At 42.2% G+C, this 22759-nt stretch overlaps 2 protein-coding genes across 2 annotated transcripts in view; one reads left to right on the forward strand and one right to left on the reverse strand.

The window, feature by feature from the left end:
* Positions 1 to 22759, forward strand: part of LOC122415876 (serine-rich adhesin for platelets) — a 56849-nt gene that overhangs the window by 16512 nt on the left and 17578 nt on the right. The gene's annotated exons all lie outside the window — the stretch shown is intronic.
* On the reverse strand, positions 10561 to 14637 carry LOC122415877 (cap-specific mRNA (nucleoside-2'-O-)-methyltransferase 1-like). The gene is made up of 3 exons (XM_043428406.1): positions 14457 to 14637; positions 12323 to 14186; positions 10561 to 12141 (listed from the first exon to the last, which is right to left on the reverse strand). Exons 1-3 carry the CDS (start codon positions 14485 to 14487, stop codon positions 11661 to 11663), a joined length of 2376 nt encoding a protein of 791 aa, XP_043284341.1. The 5' UTR covers positions 14488 to 14637; the 3' UTR covers positions 10561 to 11660.

The raw sequence follows: 22759 nt of genomic DNA on the forward strand, positions 1-22759 counted from the left end.
CCTATGCGCGCGCGTTAAAGTTGGAAAACATGAGAGGTAAAAAACAAGTTAAAAGCTCTTGGTCTTTTAGTTGACGGGATGGAGCAACTCTGAGAATCGCTTGTTTTTTTAGGCCCTCTACTTCGACCTCGCTCTCGCCATTCCTCATTTTTTCTCATTACGATTATTCCAATGTTTTTCTTTATCTTAACACGTGCGCCACACACGCGTCGTTTTGAGAATCTCTCTCTGCCGTACACTGCTTACCCTCTAAAGCCAAACACTTGACCGACATTTGCCAGTTTTTAGCATTCACTTCTCTATGAAAAATGAGCTCATAAGCCCTGAATTAATTTACATTTGCCTCGTGCCAACCTACTTCCTAGCGTCTCTTTTGTTCGGGCGAGCTTCGTTCACGCCTCGAATCGCATTTCCATATTTGCATGTTGAATGCTCCATCCAGTCGTTTTGAGTCTTCAAATTTCGTAGGATTCTTGAGGGGTTCGTTCGTTTCGGATTCTCAGCTGTGTGCGTCTGGATCTCGGTCAATATTTTCCAGTCGAAGGTCAGTCGTGATATTGCAATTGGCAATTTTCGTTCTACCGAAATAATCCGTGGCATTGTATTATTTATTATTTTAAAAAATTCCTTGAAAATTGCTTATTTCTCATTCGTTGGCTGCTCAAAAGTTCATGCTGCTCGCCAGAGTCGTCAGCTTTGAATAAACAAATGCGAAAATATTTTACAATTGTTTGATCGCAATTGGCATCTTTGTCGAGCGAAAGTTCCTGCGCGAGATTTCGAGTTCATTCTGTACTCAATTATTGAGCTGGGAGATTGGAGGGAGTGAAAAACAAAAGCAGAGATGGAGCACAAAAGTATATGAGAAAGATGATTACAGGACGAGGATTGCTGAGACGAGAGTTGCGATGATGAACGAGATGAGAACGAACTTCCGCGGCGTCCTTTGAAACAAACTCTTTCCCCAGGGGGGGAAATTCTCGGGCTAGGCAAAATTGCACCTGATTTTCCTCTGACTCTCGAGCTATAATCCACTCGGTTCTTCCTCTCTCATTCGATTTTCATCGTTAGCTTCCTCGAGCCTCCTTCCATCGTCTTCTTCTCCATTAATAATAATCCGGATACAAAGCGCAGTCGTTTGAAAGGTGCTTCCAGGAGGAGACTTGTTTGCTAACTTGAATCCTGATTTTTATTCAATCTACTTCCCCCCACGCCACTCGTGTTGTAGCAAATGGGATCATTTCTAGACTTTTACAAACAACTCTCCTCATAAATAAAGTATAAATGATAAATCACAGAACGAGAGGCCCAAGAAAATGTATTCTCGAATCCAGCGTTCCTGGTATTTTCAATTCTTTTCTCAAAACGGACACTCGGGCTACGAGTTTTTTGTTCTCTCTTTTTTTTGTTATTTCAATCGAACAGTTTTGCTTGTAGAAAGCGTGAAAAAAATGGAAACATTAAAACGTTCGGTTTCTCGCTGGATATACAATTTTTTGTTGAATTTCAAGGACTAGAAAATTCTACAATTTTCACGTTTGAACAGAGGAAAAGAGAATTCGAAGCACTTCAAGAACAATCGAGGAAAAACGTCTGAAACGATGATTCTACAGGCCTGGAAGTCGCGGTATCGTGGAATTTTTATGGAACGGAATGGCTGCAGTTTCATCTCCACATTCGTATTATCTTCGGGCTATCTCAAAACAAAACTCATAAAATAGTGTGTCCTGCTCCGGGGGCTGAGCTATGACGTAATACTCAGAATGTTTGGTCCTAAATGGAACTATCGCCGACGCGACCCAGAAATGATAATAGCTGCAATGTAGGAGCACGAGATGTCCCGCGTTATCGAAGACGAGAATCGCCATGCGAGACTGGGGAAGTCTGCATATTTCGTCGACTTCGTGAAGAAGTGCGAGGGCTGAATGTGAGAGGGAAATTGTAAGAATTCGTTAAGCAAGAGCGCCATTTTTCGTAGGCAAATGGCGGAAATAATTCCAGTAAATAAAAGACAAAAATTCCTTCTTTGCGATTTCGACCAATTCGAACTTTCGAGTTTCGAGGAGTGATGAATCGTCGGTACTAAATTCTGCATACTTCGATCCGATAACCAGTACGACCGTTGCAAAATCATTCACAAGTACGAGAGGGTTCGGTGGACGAGTCGTGCGGGCAGGTCGAAAGCACAAGCCCCGTTCTGCGCGGGCGCGAGTACAAAAAGCCGACGTCGAGAGACTGCCCCTAGTAATTTTCCAAGAGATTAGACACCAGGAGCGAATTGAATGCTTTCGAGATTGATTTCGCGAGAGGCTTCAGGAGCGAGCGGCGATGTTTCAACGGTCCGTGTCCCCGGGATTGAAAAAACAGGAATTGAAAGAAAATTTGAGAGGAATTTTGCATCGCAAATATCGCCTTGCACAGCTGACTGGGGAGCACAGAAATGCGCAGATTTTCTGACTCGACAAGAGAATCATTTCGCTACTACGAATTATGAAAATCCTTCACAATACGGTAACAATTTCAGTTGACGCGAATGTCTATTTTCAAAATAGATAAGAACGAAGAGAACTGCGAGTACGGGAGACTCGATCGAGCGATTCCAATTAACACTAACGAAGTACCTGCGGCCACGTGAAAGCTGATTTTGAACTTGAATTATGCAATCCTCACTCTCAACTCTTCATTCCGGCCTTTCCCCCTTTCCCCTGCGCTCGGTCCACCCCGCGGCGGGATGATATGTGCGTCCTCGAAGCAGTCGCACCGAAGCTCCCCTCCCTGGCGTCGTGAGATCGCTCCTTCCTCCGCAAGCCTTTCCGCACCGGGAAACTCGAAGCCGAGCGAACACACCAACTCTGTAGCCTTTCTCTTCACTCTGCCTCCCCCTCTCTCGAGTTTCTCTCCCTTTCTCTCTAAACTTTGCTACATTCTCTCTCACCCTCGAATCACTCAAGCCCCGTCACTCGTCTGAATTCCCCCCGGCCCTTCTCTCGCTCGCTCGCACTCAGAACTTCCTCGTTTCAACCCTTCCACGAGGCGCACACCCACGCTCGTGGGTCTTCGAATATAACTATACGATTTTGTCTTCACCTTAGTCCGCGCACACAGCGCTCACCGCGTCGGTGATCGTTGTCGAGGGCCTGCCGGGTCGGCCCTTGAATAAAAATTTCCCTCCCAACCCAAGCCCCCCCCCCCCCCCATTGCCGTCCACGAACTCTTGAGTAGGGCACTTTTGCCCTTTCGCTCTCCCACTTCCTCTCGTCTTACTTCCTCCTCACCGTATCGCTCTTTTCTCGACTGCGTGTAACACATTCTTCAGAGAAAGAGAGAGAGAGAACGTCGAGAACAGGCGAGAGAGAACTATCGAGAAACTTCTCTTTCCCTATCCATTCCACTCTCGCCCTACGAGAGCTCGGGGAAAAAAAATTTCCGATACATTTTCTGCTCCCCGCGAATTCTCCTGGGTATCCGTCGTCTAGGAATTCGGAGTTCGTGTATATTTTTTAGAAGAGAGCGATGCCCACGGGGCGAACGCTGTGCTGTCGTCGCTCGATTTTTCAGCTCGAGGCTTCGAACGCTCGCGCCTTTCTTTTCCCTTTTATACGCATTTTTGTTTGTATTTCGGATCGATTTTAATAAATATTTGAGAGGATAAGAAAATTTTCAATTTTACCATTTTATTTTAATTTTAATTTTATAAGAAAAAGTTTGCTGGTTATCAACGGTTTTGAAAGTGTCACAAGGTCTTTGGCTTCTGCGAATCAACTCGAAAATGTTCACCCCAGAAGCTGAGATATTCGCAAAGTTTTCAGTGCGACTCAAGATAAAAATGATTGTGTACAGTCGCAAAAGCACGAATCGGAGGTGTTTAAGGAGTTCGTAAAAGTTGCAGGAGTCAAGAAAGCCTAACGGAGTGGGAAGACGACTGTCGTTCCGGACTTTTCAATTCGAGGTGCCTTTTAAGTGGGGGAAAAAATAACGGCTGAGGCTCGAGCGTGGGTGGAGGTAGAAATGCTAAAAATGTTTCGAAGCTTTTTGTATCGAGTTGGGGTATAAAAAGCAGCGTAGACATTCGTCCGTTCGGAGCAGCAGCAGCAGCAGCAGCAGCGTGTGGAAAGGAAAAGAAAATGAAAAGTTATTACTCCGCAATTTTTCGAGCTTGAAAAAATCATGAATGTCAGGGGTACAGGATTTTTCGTTCAACCGCGAGCACCGATAAATTTCTACAGTTCAATTTCAAGAGCAACAGCTCGGCATTGCGCTAAAATTCGCCATACGGAATGCGGTTCAAGGTTTTTTCTATAGCTGTGTGGAAAGTGGTCTCCGGAAGCGTTGTACAGTAATTAGTAATAATTGAACAGGGTGTCATTGGTACGGTCGGAGCTCTCGGGCACATAACGAACATGGAACTGTACCTGCAGTCATAATCCCAAAGTCGATGGGCTGCGGGGGCGGGGGTGGGTGGGAGTATCGAAACGAGTTTTACGATTTAGCATCGATCGAAAGAGCCCGTAGATCCGGGGGTTGTATTTGTTCGAGTGTTGCCTGGGGGTTGCGAGAGAGCTCAAGGGTTGCCATGGCTACGAGCATCGCGCCCCGCCACCTGCCAGGGGTGCTCACTTCGAACCCTTTGCGCGCGATTCGTGTCTGTCTCACTTTTCCTCCTCCCGCCCGCGCGGGACGGCAACGATGCTCCGCTATTGATGAAGCGGGGATTCCTTAATCCGCTCGTAAAACAGCGAGCAAAGTTTCTATCCGAATGAAAAATTTGCGGGTCGTCCATATAACCCGGGATAAAAAGGAACGTTTATTTTTCCACTTTTTTTATTCGCCCACACAAATCTCACTCTGGACAGAATTGAATCGTAATGCTTCTCTGGCATCGATTAATGCATCCGAGATTTCAATTATTCAGTGTCAATCCACAGGTCTGATCGAAGCCTGACCTTTTCCACTTTCACATATTCGAATCTTCGCGAGCAGTAAGCGAACTCGCTTTGTGCGATTGAAAATTTTATTAGCGCCTCTCGAGCGCACACGTGCAACAGCTTTTCGTGGGGTGTGCTACGCGTCCTCGTCCCGGGCCAATAGTTCACGTTGTGGGCGAAGAACTCACTGTTTGCTCAACCCTTATTTTTAAAACGTTCAAACATTTATCGTTTCAACGAATGTAATTACGTGGACTAATCGGATTAAGGCATGACCATTGAAATCGACTTTTTATCATTTACCAAATTAAGTGCTGCGAATCAATACAAATTGCCTTCGATGTTATTAATTTACGATCGTTTATAACAATCGCTGTCGTCATCCTTTCGAACGACTCATTTATTATAAAAAAAGCTTCATGCATTATCAACTTTTATTTTAATACTATTTTGCCAGGAGGAATAAGGCACCGACCAATGAATACAGAACAGCGCACTATTTAAGGACGCTTGTGTAAATGATGTTTTTTGTTAGTGTGTTTTTTCGTTAGTAGCTAATGAGACATGTCAATTTCGAGCGTAGGAGAGCGACTTTTCACTCCGTCTTTTCAACGATTTCTATGCGAAAAATCAAGTCGTTTCGTTGGTTTGATAGGACGTGAAGAAAGGACAGTTTTACGAATATTCCTGTTAATCTAACTTGGGAATTTGATTTTATTCTAGGATCAGAAGTAGCCTGAGTTAGTCTCCGTCCTTTCAACTAGCTCTATGCCAAAAATTACGTAGATTGGTTGCTTAGCCAGGGCGTGAAGGAATAACAAATAAACACACTTTCACATTAATAATATTAATCAAGATTTTGCTACCCTTCCAACCACAATTCGGTAATTTGTGATAAAAATTTTGAACTTTGCTCAATTTACATTTCGATGAGCCAAATACTTGTAATTTAAAAAATTCTTTCTTTTTTCTCATTTTTTGCAATAATTTTAGTTTTAAAAAATGAGTATCAACGTTGATGTTGATGAGAAAGTGGAAGAGCAATCCATTTTACAAAATTGCATCAACTATTTGTAAGCAAAGCAAAGCATTTCCGTTGCTCCAACGAATGTTCACTCTCGGATAAACTAATTTCCGTAAAATCCTCGAGCTTTTCTCGATCTCTCGAACGCGAAGTGTCCTTGGTTCGAAAATTCGAAACTCCGGTAGGCGAGTATCTCGACAACGTTGAGAGGCATGAATCGTGAACGGGCTTCACGCAAACATATTTCAATTAAACAATGCTCGTCGACGGTTTGCATTTATAAAATTGAACAATAGAGAAACGAATGGAAAACGCAGAGACGAAGGAAAAAACAAAATATCGTGCCGACCAGCGAATTCAATTTTGCGGAGTGTAACGTATGAGTGCTACTTCTCGTATATTCTTTAGCGTATGGACTCGGGCGATGTGTTACGAACGCGGAAATGTAAGCGGAAACTCGAGCTCAGGTACTCGACCAGACTTCTCTTTTTACTGGGATATTCCACTCTCTGCATGGTCTCTTGACAGTCGGCAAGACGCATTTTTCTCTTTATTTCTCACTAGTTATTATCGTTGCAACGATTGTTGTAACAACAACGATGATTGATTATTTCGGTTTCCAGTGCTGAAAAACCGATCGAGAATAACGTTGAAAAATGTTTTTCCTTTTTTTGAGTTCTTTCGGAGTTTTCGTAGCGAAAAATCGGTCGCTGCGTTCCCACGTAAAGGGAGTAAGCTCAACGAATTCACAGGTTTTTATATGTACGAATGTGGTAGCACTGGTGAAGGGTTCGTACCGATGAAAAGACGCTCGCAAAGCCCTAATTCCCTTGTTCTTTAATCCGAGGACGATCGCATCATCAACAAACGTTTTCCATTCCGGATCCTCATTCTTTTTCTCTCCCCATTTGGTGAAAACTTGACGTTTTTCTTTTCTCATTATTTCTTTCATGTTTTCGCACTTTGACGATAAATGCAATTCCCCCGTCTCAGGGGCTCGCCAACCGGGCGGCGCATTAACATACGCACTTTGCCTGTTGTGTGCCAGACTAAACGACTCCCCACTGACGATGCTCATGCTCTTTCGCGTGTTTCTCTCTCTCTCTCTCGCCCCCTCTTCCTGTGTGCTTCCCTCCTCGAGCTCCGCGTTTTATCTCATTGACTATTTTCCCCTACACGCAATTTAGAGGGAGCAAATGCGGGAGGGTGTGAAGAGAGAGAGAGAGACAGCGTCGGAGAGAGGGTGAGAAACAGAGGAGACGAGGCTCGTGGAGAAAAAAAATATTCGATCTGAATTTTTTCCTTCTTTAGCCGGTCTGATCCTCGCGAAGGGACGGCCAGGCCTCGCTTTAACGAACCTTCATTTGTGAAGCTCGAAAGTTTCGCTTCAGCTCGCACCGAACCTGCTCCAACTGCGGAGCCTCCTCACGCACACGAGCTAAAACTTTCGTCTTGACTTTTTTTATCTACTAGATCATCGGGCGACGTTGCCGAGCCGAAAAACCTGCGTTTTATCTCTCGCGTCAGCAGCCATTGTCCTGCCAAGTGTTTCTCCTCTCAGGCGCGCAGCTTCTCTGCTCCTCGCTCATCCCATGTGCGGAATCATTTCGAAATGCTTTTTCAAGAATCCTTCAGGCAAGTTTCCAGGGAACGTGGCTTTTGGAGAAATGACTTTTGGAGCTTTCCCCGGGACTCGCAACGCTCCAGATGAGATCAAACATTTTTGCTCCGCGTTCGCAAATTTCATGAGGAACTTTCGTCCCCCTGCGCTCTCAAAATTCCACATTCTTTTCTCTATTTCCTCTAAATAAATGTGCGCCCGTTGTCCACGAGCCTTTGAGAAAGTGGCCTGATAATCCTACTCTCGCTGGCCCGCCTCCAAACTGCTTCGAAACTATACACTCTCTCCCGTGTCATATTTCGCCTCATGTGTGCATGCCCACTGCGCGCTCTCAGTGCCAAGTGAACTCGAGTATACTTTCCTACTTATAGTTCAGCCAAAATTCGAGCTCGTTTCGAGAGCGCAGTTTACGTACAATCGCGGAGTTGGCAAAAAAAAAAAAGCTCGTCGGAATTTCAACAAAAGCTGCAAGTTCCGTTGGTCCTAGTCCTAATTGAAGTTGATAAAGAGCGAAAAGTTCTTCCCGAAATTTCCTTAACACAGAGACATCCGCGGTGTGACGTAAGCGGTCGCAAAGTGTGCTAATTGACAGAAAACCCGAGCGTGCGTCCATGTTTTTCGTCCCTGGTTTCCGGGGAATAAAAAAACGGCGAAAAAAATTGAGTAGGATTCGAATAAAAATACAGCAAATTGGAGTAATTTGAAATCGATGTTGATGCAGTTTCTCGTTTTGCCAGCTCGCCGTGTACACGCTCGTTTGCATAGAAAAACGAGAACTGGGTCAGGGCGTGCGTGACTGTGACGATGGTAAAAAAGGAGAGAAAACCGACAAAAATGGGCTGAATGAGACCCCGGAGAATTGAAAGAGATACACAAGTGCACGGAGATACGAATATTCGTTACTGGTGCGACGACAGACGTCGAATCCGGGGCTTCCCTCAAGAGATCTCGCGGACGAAACGAGTCGTAGCTTCGTGCCTGTTCGTCGGGTGGCTTGAGACATGAAAGAGGAAGGTCTGCGCGCGGAGGGAGAAACAAAAGAGACGAAAGATTGAAGAGAAACCCGGAGGAGAGTGGAAGAACGAAGGAAAAAGAGGAAGAGAAAAAGTGAAGAGGAAAAGATACGTGTCGCTGCGAGACCCCCTTAAGTTTCACCCCCTCCGTGGCTCTTCATGGAGCTCGAGGGTTGCTCGGTTACCCATTATTGTATGTGTTTTGCCAACGTTCTAGCGAACCGTTAAGAGAGAGAGAGAGAAAGAGAGAGCATTTTTTATTCCCCTCGCATCCTCGTGACGAAAAATGATTTCTTTCTTCCTCGGGACCAACAGGCACAACGATAAATCTACAACCCTCTGAAATCGCATCATCCCTCGATATGCTGCTGCAGGGAATTTCCTCCCGCACTTCCCTGAGCCTGCATGCTTAATTTTTTGTGCTATTTTTTCTCTTAATTCTTCTCAAGAGCGAGTGAAATCGTTTGGAAGATCGCTAAATTTTTGTCTCCCACCAGCATTGCTCGAGTATACTTCGAGTATTACGTGACGAGAGGGGCTTTGCGCGCACTCCATTTACCAACTCCTCCCGGCTACGTGTAACACCTACAACAACTGCCACCCCGCGCATATATACATTTCAAAAGCTCTCGCGATTAAGGGCGAATTAAAAGTGAGAGAAATTGAGCAGTCCCAACTTTTCACAGTGGCTACGATAATGGCTTTTTCTCTCGCTATTAAGCCTTGGCATTTCAGGGGTCCGGGGGAGCTCCTTGCTGCTTATTTATTAAGTGCATGAGCCGGAATTCATTTTCATAGGAATGAATCATCGCTTGATCAAATAATTGGGCAATTACTGAAATTTATCATTCGACGAAATTTCGCAACAAAGAAATCAACGTTTTAAGATTTTTTGCTGATTCGTTACACTCCATCATCTAAGCCTGAATCGTTGCAACACTTTCAAGCGATTTTGAATTTTCTTTGGAATTGCTATTTCCACTGAATGCCTTTTATAATAGCTGAGGAAACATTTTTTTTCGATTTTTTCGCCTCCCAAAGATCTTTTCCCTGAATTCTCCGTTCGGTGAGTCGTTCGTGCTCCACGTCATACCTCCCTGACTGTTTCGTCTCCGTGACTCCCAAGGGAGTAATGTCGTCGGTGCCTATCCCCACTGATCGAAAGAAAGGGAGGCAACGAGTCTCGACACTTGAGGCACACAGAGTTGCTGCAATCCTCACTTGCCAATATACTCACAGACTGCTGTTTTCCCACTGAATCGAGAGGAGCTTCGAGCTATTTAAGATCTTAATTCCCTCGAGAGTAACGATCACTGCTCGATTCACTCTCAGTCCTTCTGTTTCTACGTCCTCGACTCTCGTTCGATACGATGAACTGCAATTAACTGAAGAGCCGTTTATATACCGGGTGGGAGAACAGCTCTTGCCATCTTGAGAGTGATGAAAATTCTATTTTTTTTTTCTCGTCATCATTTATAAAGGAATAATTTATAAAATCTAATTGAATTAAATCTAATTGAAATTGATGCTAGTGAGACGTAAAAATCTCATGAGAGCCCAAATATTGTTCGATCAATTTTTTTCCGAGTAGTGGACAGTTATATATTTGGACGTGCCAACAAATCTTTTCTAAGCTCGTACACACTTCGGGCAAAACTGAAAATTGAATTTCCAAAAAATCATTTTCTCAATTATATTTTGTTCAAAAATATTTGATTTCTGTGCGTTTTTCATTCTCCTCTTGTATTTAATAATATATTTTTTGTATAAAAAAAAGTGTTGAAGCGAATGAACGTTTGTGCAGATGGATCTTACGTGGCAATAGTTGAGCACACGAGGCATGCATTTCTCTATGAAAAGCCTGAGGATTCAGCCGCTATTGCAAAGCAGCGAATCGTCGATTTGGGATTGGATTCAACGCCGATAATGGGAGCAATAGCGACGAACGAACACTTTATTGATTTAACAATAAAAAAATTTTTCCTTGATACCTCATCGTTTATTTATACTTTAATACAAATCGTTTCTTTATTATAATACAAAATCGTCTTTATTATAAAAACAAGCCAGGCCTTTTCTTCTTTAATTTCATGTATTATCACAGTACTGTCAGTACTACTATATTCAGTATCCCTAAAAACAGGGAGCCGAAAATATTGACGACGCGAGCAAATTGTGGAATTCTGAAAGGCAAAAGTCTTCTGTTCTTGTTTTACTCTGAGAGAACAGCAAATAACGATTTAATTCATTGAACGTTTTGGACGATTCAATGGAAATAGGAATTCTTATAAAATTTAATTTCTCCGAATTTATTTCTTTCAGAATTTCACAATTCGCTTCATAAACTTTCGACACCTCTTACAAAATATTCTGCATCAACATATCATTATTCAATATTATTATATTGCGTATACTGACCAAAAAATATCACTGCCACGCATAATGAAAGCGGAAATAGGAAAGCTTTTTACACAGCTTTCTAAAAGTAAGCAACCGGACTTGCAAACATCAAGATTCGCAATGTTTTGTTTTAATCTTTCACTCTTCTTAATTTCCTTATTAAATGATGGTCATTCCACGTATCGATTAACGAGATCTACGAATCGTCATTCAGTTAAAGCTACTCGTTATCAGACAGAAGAGAAATAATCAAAATTCATTGCTTTCAATTGTTCTGTCAGGAATCCAAGAAATTAAAGAAAAAATTTTTTAAAAAAATAATTTCACAGTATCGTTAAACGCGTTCACAGTTTTTCAGCTATCTAATCGTTACAGCGAAGTTTAGTTTACGTACAAAGGTCATCGAACTATATACGAAAGAAATATGGCCGAACGCGTTTAACATTCCAGTCGCATGATAATCTACTGATAAATCCCAGATTTTGTTTATTCGCATAGTATTTTAATGATCTCACGTTTTTCATTACGTAAATGTGAAAATGAAGACGAATAAAAGTTTTGTTTGATTCTTTTCTTGATGCACGATGAATTTTACGGAGCGATTATTTGGAAATGATTAAAAAAAAATATAAATCTTCTAATTCGGCTTCTAATTTAGCCGAATTCTTGATATAAAATTATTTAGTCACCGGTCGCACCCGCTTGTTACGGATCACCTCAAATAAACTTTCTCTCGTCAACGTCGAATCTGGCGACCAATACCAAACAAAACGGTTCTCAAACGATTCCTCGAAAGAAGCATTCGCGCATGCTGGCCTTTTCTTTTCCTGGTACGACATATTGTTCTTGCGATCGTAATAATAATGATAACCAGAAGTCTGACTGATATGTCGAGACCAATGAAGTGCAGTGCTCTTGAAAAAGACAACGCTGTTCGGCACTATGAAATAAGGATCATCGGTGCCTTCGTATTGGGCGCTATCTTGCGACGATACGTGCGTTAACACTTGAGTACCTTGTTTCAACGTACGGAACTGAAGATTAAATTTTTTCCCGAGATTCTCCGTCAGGGGATGCAACTCTTTCGCTCTTACGCGAATCCATTCGCCGTTCGTCGGTTTCCAGAGAGCCTCGGTGTACAACTTCGTCAATCTGTACCTGGAAATCAAATTTGAGAGTTCTTTTATTTCGGTAGAATTTGAATTTGAATTTCTGTTTGAATTTTTTTATCAGGCACTTCGAAATCGTACGTGAAGTAAAATATAAGCTCACAAGGATCGAAGCATTTATAGAACACGAAGTGTGAATGAATCTAATGAAACGCAAGAAAAATACGAACCTCTTTTCGATGGACTTTTGACTAACGTCCTCGCCTCCCAGAAAATAAGAGTCGAGAATGTGAAGAGCTCTCGTACTCGTCTGCTGGGTGTATTGGCCTCGTAATTCGGTGACAAGCTCAGCAAAAACGAGAGTGTCGGGGCATAAATAAAGATTTGGAACTCTGATCCAAGTACCGTTGTCGTAACGGTAAGATTTCGATCCGCCCAGTCCAATATAGAAACTCGGGGATGCGTCGTTGATTTGATTGGAAGACTCGCAAATCACACAGAACCAATCGTGATGTACATTCAATAATTTGGGGAGGTTCGAAGTCTTTAGTGTCTCAGGTTGAGTCGTCATAAACTTCATGGTTGAATTTTTCATGATAGTTCTCAAGCGTTCTCCGGGTGCAGTCATCCGAGGAATAGTACGAACCTTGTCAGGCAATTTCCAATGTTTGAGGCACATTTTTCTCGTCTCAGCTTGTCGATTCTCCATGAGAGTGGCGTCTTCGCAAAAAGCAGCGATTTTTTGGAGTTCAACGATTTGTCGTCGGCCGAGAGTTGCGTTTGAATTTTTCAAATATTTGAAAAATTCTTTGTCTTCCATCAGGACTTCATGGGGCACGAGTTGCATCGCATCTTGATTTCTGTCTCGGTTCAACAAGATACGATTAACACGTGAAAAATATTCAATCACATCCGCTACGTTCGAATGTTTCCCTTTGCAAATGAGATAGCGCTCGGAATTATCTGGTCTCGATGTGTTCGGTTTGAATATAGAAATGCTTTTGAAACATCGAGACATTATGTAAACGAGGCCCGCGGAAAAGGGAGTGTAGATGTCAAACAATTTTGTCACGAAATGTCCTCTTTCACGAACAACCATTAACGCAACGAGACACTGGCAGAGGTACAACTGTTTTGATAGCATTTCCTGAATATTCTCTTGCCCCTCAACCGAAAAATCACCATCGGACATCATGACGTGGACACCATGTCCATGCGTTTGTTGCATGATCATTTGTCTGAATGATTCTTGATTTTCCGGATTACAAACATCTCCGTCGCCTTTGGGACCATAAAACGGATGAAAAGTGTCCGGCGAACCCGCATAGAACTCTTCCAGCTTGAAATCATTCGACTCTCGTAATGTGAAGCCAAAACCTTTGGCATGCCACTTCTTCCGCCATAGCACATACTCGCTGAAACCACCGGGACCAGCGCAAACATCGGCAAAATAGAAGAGCTCGTCGGATCCCAATATGTTTATTGGGGTGGTTAATGCGTAGTTGCAAGCTTTGTCCAAATTCGCCATCTTCACAGCAGCTCTGTTGAGGAATATTGAACCGTAAATCGTTTCAAAAGGATTCGATCTCGTTCGCGCTCGTTCTATCTCGTTTTTGTCCAAATTTTCGAGCACTAATTTCGAGCTTAACACTCCACATATAACTGCTGCATCGCAGTACAAAGTCATAGTCGTACAGTATGTTGGTTCGACTTTTATCCAACTGTTTAGATCTTTGATGCACGGTGGCTCTTTTGTGTTCATAAACCAATCGATTTTTTCCTCTATAGATATTTCTTCCTTGCTGGGATCCCACCGAAGATTGGCCTTTTTTAACTTTTCATCATAGTGATCCAAACCCCTGCGTTCTTTCTGCTGCGAAGCTTCAACCGGTTTCGAACGTCCTTGTTCGTGTTCATCAAATTCAGCCTTCAGAGCCATCTTCTTGGCCGGCTTCTCAAACGCGTCCCGCTCCCATTTTGAATCGTCATGGCGACGCTTCCTTCTTTCATCGTTGAAACTTTCACGTTCGTATTCATTGTAACTTGGTCGCTTGAAACTCGAACTTCCTTCGCGCGGTGAAGATGACATGGCGTCTAAAATTTGATAGAACAGAAAATACATTTTATCCTTCTGCCTGAATTTTGAACCCAAAATTTGAAAATTCATTGAATATTCATGCTCGTGTTACACAAAATTCTTAAAACTTTTTTTACTGCTAGTCGCAAAAAAAAAAAAATTTATATGTCAAAATTAATGTAAAGAATAAAACAATTTCTAAAAACGTTATATTTTTGCAACACGTATCACCATTATTTACACAGAATTAAACAAAAAATAAGATAGAATATAAAAACCATACGTACCACTTAATCTTCTTCCTTTCATCTCATTCATGTTTACGAATTGTCAGAAAATTCTCACGTGTTTAATGCACTGAAGTACAAAAAAATGTTCGTTTTACGAGTTCAAACGAAAAAAGAAAGAATAAAATGGAACGTTGTTCTACTTCATAAAGTGAATAAACAAGATCACTTTTCTGTTTACTGAATAGCAGTAGATAACACGAGTACGATTTTTTAGAAGATGTGTGAACATCTACAGAAGGCACAGAGCTTCACTTGATTGACTATCTCGGCACTTGTTAGCTACAACACTGAGCAAACACCGACAGCCACTGAGGGTAGTAACGTCGCGGTCTTATTTATATACGCGCTACATAACAAGCCCAAATTTTGGTGTGAGGGGTAGAAATGTTTGTCAAAAATTGACACTGCGCAGCGCTGAGATCTTGCCTACCGAGGGTGGGGGTAAAATGACTAAAATTTCGAGCAGGTAAAATCTCGAGTTTATTAACTTTGAATGATACCCATTGGTCGATACGGGATCCGAGAGGCCAGGCGGAATCGCCCCCACACCCCACCGAGGCCCCACCAAACGGAAGAAAGGAAGATAGAAAAAAGAACTTCGAATGATAATATGGAGACAAATCAATTCAACTAGAACTTTGAATGTCAAAAATAAATAAATTAGAAACTTCAAGATTCGAAGCATGCTTACGCGCCGACCAAAATATCGTTTTTCCAAAAATTCGACTAGTCTCTTTCGATTCATAAAACACCAAAAAGTCGAACGATCAAAATGGCAACACGTTAGAAAGTCGACCGATCAAAATAAAGAAACGCAATGGAGCTCAAAATACACGCGTCTCACTCACTCATTTACTCAGACTAGTGATCTCCGATTTCGAACATCACCATTTTAACTTTCGCCTTTTCGAGCCATCGCTATTCTGCATATCTAAGTTTTATAGACTCCAAAAATTGTATTTCGATATTTGCTACTCTATATTCTGGTCTATCTATAAAACAACTACTCTCCATTACCTCGATATGATTATTTTTCACTGAAATACAACATTTTGAAAAATCACTAAAAATTCGGACAAATTTTTTGACCCTTTAATTTTTTTCGTTAGTGTAGTATGGAAGACCTTATTATTTGATCTGTATATTGAATACTAATATACAATTGTTTCGGAAAGGTGGAAAAAAAAAATTGACACATAAACCAGATTTTAAAAATCCAAATTTCTCCAGTCATGGAGAAAAATTGATATTTGAATCGAAGTTCATGCTTACAGGCACGTCTTCCTCTTAACGGACGTAGCTGCAGCTTTGCATAGACTTTTTTTGTATCATTTGGAACCGTTTTGGGGGGCATCGCGATCAATTTTTTTTTTTACCCATATTAAGGGCCACCCTAATATCTATAGTCGAGTAAATACGAAAAAATACTCGAAAAAAGTAAAAAAAAGGGCGTCAACTACTAAAAGACTGCGACCTCAGTTTCGAATGATCTTTACTATATTTCCAGTCAATTAAAAGTTTGCTTCTCTATGATTTATTGCTATGATGACACGCAGTAGAATGATCATGATAGGAAAAAAAATATGAGATCATTCTAGCATAGCCAAGAATAGTGAAAGAATTTCGGTTTCGCCAAAAAATCGTGTTGCATCTCCAACGATACCGAATAAAGAGTTTTGTCACCTCAAGCGTTCCCAGAATGATTTTGTGATTAAGAGATTGTTATTCTGATTTTATGAACAAATTCACTGTCAACATTACACACAAACTTGGCGTGTATGGTTTTCAAATGGAAGCCCGGCGAACGACTAGAGCGTACCGCGTACCGAAACCCTCGATTTCAATCGCCCAAAACATCACATCTCGGATCTAGCGAACGGATTTATTTGCAACAAGGACCAGTTGAAAGAGAAAAATCGAAAAAAAAAATCGTCATCAATTTTCTGATGTTTAACTGCAATGGTTTGTCCGTGAGATCGGTTTGAAAAACGCTATGACGTCATAAATAGAGATATTCCCATATATGTAGGGTTTTTATTATGATCGTGCGCATTTATAAATTCTGCATAATGCCGTAGTCGCGCTGTAAAGTTTCGCGAAGCTTCTTGAGCGATCGGAGCGCCAAGTTGTTAGGGAAACGTGTGGTGGAGTAATAAAAGAGTTCTGTTATAAAAAAAACAAAACGTGGTAAGGATGTGCGTGAATGACGAGCAAAAGAAAAAAGTTGATTGTATCTTTTCGTTTTGTTAATAAATGTTGAGTCAATCTTTTCATTCGTATCTCTCTCTATGCCTAATAAATTATAACAACATCGATAATATTACGAGAATATGTCTGATGAGCGCAGGGTTCGAGCTGGCTTTTCTTTTACACTCTCGTTTATTCTTTTAATATTTGGCGCCAAGCTTGGCGAACCGGTGATGACGGGTAGACAGAAAGAGGTACAAAATACCCATTGTGTGAACCGGGTTCGCATTACGATACAATTCAGAGTGAGACAATTAAAGAATCCCTCCGAGACAGCTATCGGAAGACACTCCATGTTATGGCATACCCGCCACCATTGAGCAACTCACCCGAAGACTTGGACAAGGGCTGAGAGCCTTGAAAATATGGGACAATATAATAGTATCCTGTTTACCAGCAAAATCCTGGATTAAACGGGGTTTCAATGCGAAACGACTGCGATGAGGTGACTAACTTTTCCAGCCGAAGCTTTCTGTCGGGGTCGTTAATCCCAGGGCACCGGTGATCCTTCCGTACTATTATCACGATGCAGGTACTCGCAATGGTGTCTTTTCGTTTGTAAATGAAGAGTCGCCTTACGAAGCGCGCAGCAAATTCAAATTATAAAATTTACAATAATGCAAACACTCAGAAAAAAAGGTCAAAAAGTCGCCACGCAGTGGACAGTCCGCACGATGCTTCTCGATCCCCATTTAATCCGTCGCTTTTACGAAAGTCTGTTCAGCGTGTTCACATACGCGACAACGACTCTTCTCCATAAAAAAATATCCCACCTAATACTTCATTGGTAGATTCTTTGGAGAAACACAGCAGTTGCACAGTACACAGTAAGGGGAGGAGCAGAGAGACGCCGAGGCGAGAAAACAGCGACAAGATCGAAACATACCCAGAATTCAGAGCCGTGAAAATAAATCAGGGTAAACAAGCAATAGCAAAGGCGTCCCTTTGTTATAAGTGTCTAGTGCTTGAGTCACGCGGTCAATCATTGCTGGTCTTCAATCAAGTACCTGTCGCCTGTGCGACGGCAGACACAATACCTTTTTGCACCCGGTCAAGGGGGATGCGAACGACTCACTTTCGACTCAAGAAAATTTGTTAACCCTTTCAAAATACCTGCGGAAACAACAACCTCTTCCGACGTTTAACTGCGCCCCGAAAAAGCAATAACACTTTGAGCAGCACCAGAAAAAGGTACAAAATACCCATTGTGTGCACGGGGCAGGCGCTACGACACAATTCAGAGTGAGGCAATTAAAGAGTCCCTCAGAAGCGGCTATCGGAAGACCTTGGAGTTTCTCGTTGTGCCGACGGTTTTTAACAATACTTTTAGATCGCAAGGAAATTACTGGCCCACCCGCCAAATGTTACTCGCCGATCCGGATTTTCATAAGCCGGCTTCTACCCGCAGGTACTTAACTATTTATGTCACATACTAAGCTATACGAACGCAGCAGTACAGGCAATGTGAATAAAGCCGTAAAACTTTTTATAAAATATACTGTAAAGATCAAAGGTCTCATAGAGTACGCTTTTATGGAGGCGAACGGTGGTGATTATGTCCATGCCAAGAGCCAAAGCACGCAGCGATCTTTGAGTATGATTCGATGAGGCCTGCTGTGGAAACCGAAAAGGGGGAAATCCGGAAATCGACCATTGCTTTTCCTCGGTGCCATTACACCGATATAAACTTTCTTTCGGACGATAAAAATGTTCCCTGGATTATGTGTATTCAAAGTGTGTTACCGGTACAGACTCAATCGTTCATTAGTCAAATTGAAATATAAATTTTATCTTTTTATGATATTCTCAAAGCACTTTACTACGTTCTTGTGATGAAAATATTCTCAATGTAAATGTTTATTAAATTCGTTAATAATTAAAGCTTTAATTGAATCAACATAAAGTAGTTCAAATACTTTGAATAAACTACTTTAAATGAGCGGATACGAATGTAACTTCGTTATAAATGGCTGCAATCATTTTAATGGGAACTTGTACTGGGATTAGTAGCGAGAAAAAAATGCAATTTTTAAACGAACAGCTGGTTTGTCTACGGCGAATACTGCTTAAATTCGTTCATAAAAAAAGTATCGAAAAAGCTCGAACGTGATAACGAAGGAGTTTGAGTGGATCCCAGACAGCGTGCATTCGTACTTCAGTCACGTACTGTCTCAGACTGCATTTTGCATTCGCACCGAGATATTACGGTGTGCGTAATCTCTCGACACCTTCTCTCACACTTGCATCCCTTCGTATCACCCTCGCTGGCAAAGCCTCTTGGGATCATGATATATATCGGCTGTTTTCCCCTCACATCCCAGCAGCTCTGTGAGCAAATTATAACTTCTCGGTATCCGGCACGAAGGCACAGCAACGTTTACTGAACGTAGGAAAGCAGATCTTGCTTATGGTAAGCCACAGTTTAAGGCGAAAAGATTGGAGGGATGGGTAATTGGATATTGCACACCCTCGCTCCTCCGTTCTCCTCCACTTCCCTTTTCTCCCTTTTCATATTTCGCAATATCAGCCTCGAAAACAATTGCATTGTAAGCAATTATTTTGAATTCTGACGCGGAGAGTATAAAAATTTATGAAAAATCATTTTCTTTTTTTTTTTTTCCAATTTTAGGAAATTTTTGTGAACTATTGAAGGTGCTTGAGTTCGTGCTACTTCCAAAATTTCTGGCTCCCAGAGGGCTGCGTAATACTTGAATGACGATTTAAATATTCGATATTTATTCTTCGCGAAGATTTTTGTTTTCTGGTTGCGCAAGATTTCCATTGTCGTTGAGCCCCTCGTCGCGGCCAGTTTTTTCGTCTTCGTCGTTTTGATATTTCGCATTTTATTCAACGATATAAATAAGATATTATTCGTAACTGCTGTCTGATATGAAAAGCGAGATACGTTCAGAGAAGCTCGACATATCCGATGCACAAAAATGGAGAAGCTGAGAGTCGAAAGAGAGTGAGTAAAGGAAAGCATCGGGAGGGTGAAGCGTAGTGCGAGATGTGCAAGAAAAATATTTCAGGGGATGTTACGAAAGCGATAAAAACGAAGCGAGAAAAGAGAAATGAGGGCGCAAGAGAGTGCAAATATGATAAGAGCGACTCCAGCAAAGTACGTGTGTGTGGAGACACGTCGCTCTTTGTGTAACGTATATCGAGAAAGGAGCAAAGAAAACGTTGGCGACCGGAATCAGTCTAACGGAAAAAGGGATGAAAAAATCGAGAGGGACACAGACCGCGAGAGAGACCAAAGGAGACCTGAAAGCAATGGTACAGCCCTGGAAATAGGAAGGAAGAGAGAGAAAGAGAAAACTGCCCACAAAGTTAGGGAATGAAGAGCCTTCGCTGATATGAAATCTCTATACACTCTGATGGAGAGGTCAAACTACCTCGAGATTGATGTACAGAATGTGCATGGGGCAGCTCTGTCGGTGAGCGTAGCCGACTGTCCATCATTTTCATAAATAAATAACTTTCGACCCATTTCAAAGGGAATGAGAAAACTGCGAGTATCGTTACTCGCGCAGAGCTCAATAGAATTTCAATGCTACTTTGTTACTTATTCCCGGTGGATTCGTAGTAAAACAGCATCCCGTTGGCCTTGACGAATTTTTCATCGATGCTCATATTCACAGTAAATTTTCTCTACTTTTACCAAAAAATCCCAATTGCTGACGTCTTTACGAATGGAGTAGACAAAAGTAACGCAAACCGAGAAAAAAATGGTTTTTAGTCGTGTGAAGGGATTATTTGATCCAGTGCTGAATGTCACATCCCCAACTTTTCGGATATACAAAGTTTCGAGTCCCCTTTTCGTCTGCGGCTTCGGCACGCAGTCAGCCACCTTTATTTCCGGGGGATTTTCCTCTCTCCGAAGCACGGGGACACCAAGGCAAAATATTCCGACATTCAGAGAGAAGGTTGTTGGATGAATGGGATACAAATAGAGAGAGAGAGAGAGAGAGAGACGGTGAGGGATGACGAGAAAGTGGGCTTTGGAAAAGAGGGCTGTGTACGGAGTCGTGCCGGGTACCTACCACCATAATTTCCGCCCAATTTTAATCTGCTGCACGTGCTGCGCCGACGACGTTTTCCAGCACTATATGTACGTGGGTTTATACGCACAGTTTTATGAGTATAAGTATACGAGTTTTAAGGACCGACAGGAAAGAAAAAGAGGAAAGGATGGCAGGAGGGGGGGGGGGGGGGGGGGGGGGGGGGAAGTTAAGCTCAGGGATCCTGATGTCTGATGCAGGAGACTTGCTTGAATATTTCCACAAGACGAAGCGAATGTTACAATTTTTTCTATGCATAAACTTGTGTACACGAATAAGCTGGACGACCAGCACATGGTAAAATTTACTCCGCGAAGAAAAAGTAACGAGGATTCCTGCAAAAATTACCAATTTCAAATGAGATCTTGTGATTTTATGTGGAAAAACTACCCCCCCCCCCCCCCCCCCCCCCCGAGGTTACCGAGGCTAAAAACTTTTTTTTTCTCTCATAACAGAGAATGCAGCTGGAACTGGCTAATAAATGGAAATTAGAGAGACTTTTTCCGCTATCATATTTTCATGATTTTATTCAACGTCAGTCACGTGCGATTATTCTCTTTCACTATATTTCACGAGCTCTTCCCCACGGAATGGCACGAAGAATATGAATTTATTCATTTTTCAGCCTTCCCCCCCCCCCCCCCTCCCCCCCGACCCCGCACTATTTCATGCAACGTTTTACGTTTCTATTGTTCCAAATTAGTATTGTTCGCAATTTCAATCTTGAGGAGTTTCAACATTTTTTAATATTCTCAGCACAGTTAGTTTCAGTTTGAAAATTCGACAAGTTCGAAGCTCACTTTTCATATTTTTTCTGTCTGCCTGCTTTTCTGCAAGTTGTGATTGTTTTTAGTAATCGCAGTACCTCAATTTTTTCAACGTTTCGTATGAAATACGTTGAGAAATACGTTTATTTTCATCGCTGAATCATATCGGCCATTGAATAGTGGAGACAGAATTTTGATGACCTTAAAATTCAAAGAAGCAACAAACTCTTCAACGTCAATGATTTGTTGTGTAATAAGAAACGCATCATTTTGTCAAAACTGGTGGTCACTGAACCGTGAACAAGAGTGAAGTCGCGGTGGCTTTTGTTCAGCCGGAAATACGAATTCGATTGCCGGGCCAGGGGCTCCTGCTGCGCGTCGGTAATTGAACAGGCGTGACAGCGTGGCTGGTCAATAATAACGTATATATACCGAAAAAACGAGGAAGAAGAGTGAAAACGGGGAAGAGAGAAAGAGCCCGCGAGGAAAGAGAAAGGCCGAGAGGATAATGAAACAGATTCGTTGAGTGTCACACGCCAAGGGGGTTCTCTTGCGCTTGGACAGTCCGCTCGGAGAGCGAGGTTTTTGCATGACGAGAGAAAATCGTCCCCCGGGGAAACCCGCGAGTTAAGCCTGACGAGAAATCCGCAGGGGTTGGGCTATGAGACTATAAAAATTTGTAATTCAAAAGGCTGACGAGCGAAAACGAAGCGGGCTGGAAAATTAGCATTCGGTCGAAATCGCTTATCCGTTTTGTGTACAGGGTGTTCCATGGCTGAAGTCGCTACTGATGGGCTCAAATTACTGCTGGCTTCCGGATAGAATTTTGAGTTTTTCACTTTCGCCATGTTTTTTAAACGAAACTTTTCCTCAAAGCGTTTTATTAATCTTCAAAATTTTGGAATACGCGCGCTTTTCGAGGAGAAATACTGCTTAAAGGGTTGCAGATGGAGCAAAAGTGCTCGGAAGCTTTTTTGTAGGGTATAAAATTCTCTACAAAAAAGTTCCCGACGACGTTTATCTCAGCTTGGTCGTTCGGCCTGGAGAGCGAGTCAAGCAAATTCTCATTTTCTACGGATTTTGTGCATGCAAGCAGTTGAGGATCCCGCGCCACCCTCTCTATAAATGTCGATATTCGGGGACGTATACAAAGACATCAACGTGTTAAATGTGACTCGGGAGCTCGTCGAAGCATCGATAATCGTCGATGGGTACGTTTGTTTTC

This window comes from Venturia canescens, chromosome 9, assembly GCF_019457755.1.
Source record: "Venturia canescens isolate UGA chromosome 9, ASM1945775v1, whole genome shotgun sequence".
NCBI classification, from domain to species: domain Eukaryota; kingdom Metazoa; phylum Arthropoda; class Insecta; order Hymenoptera; family Ichneumonidae; genus Venturia; species Venturia canescens.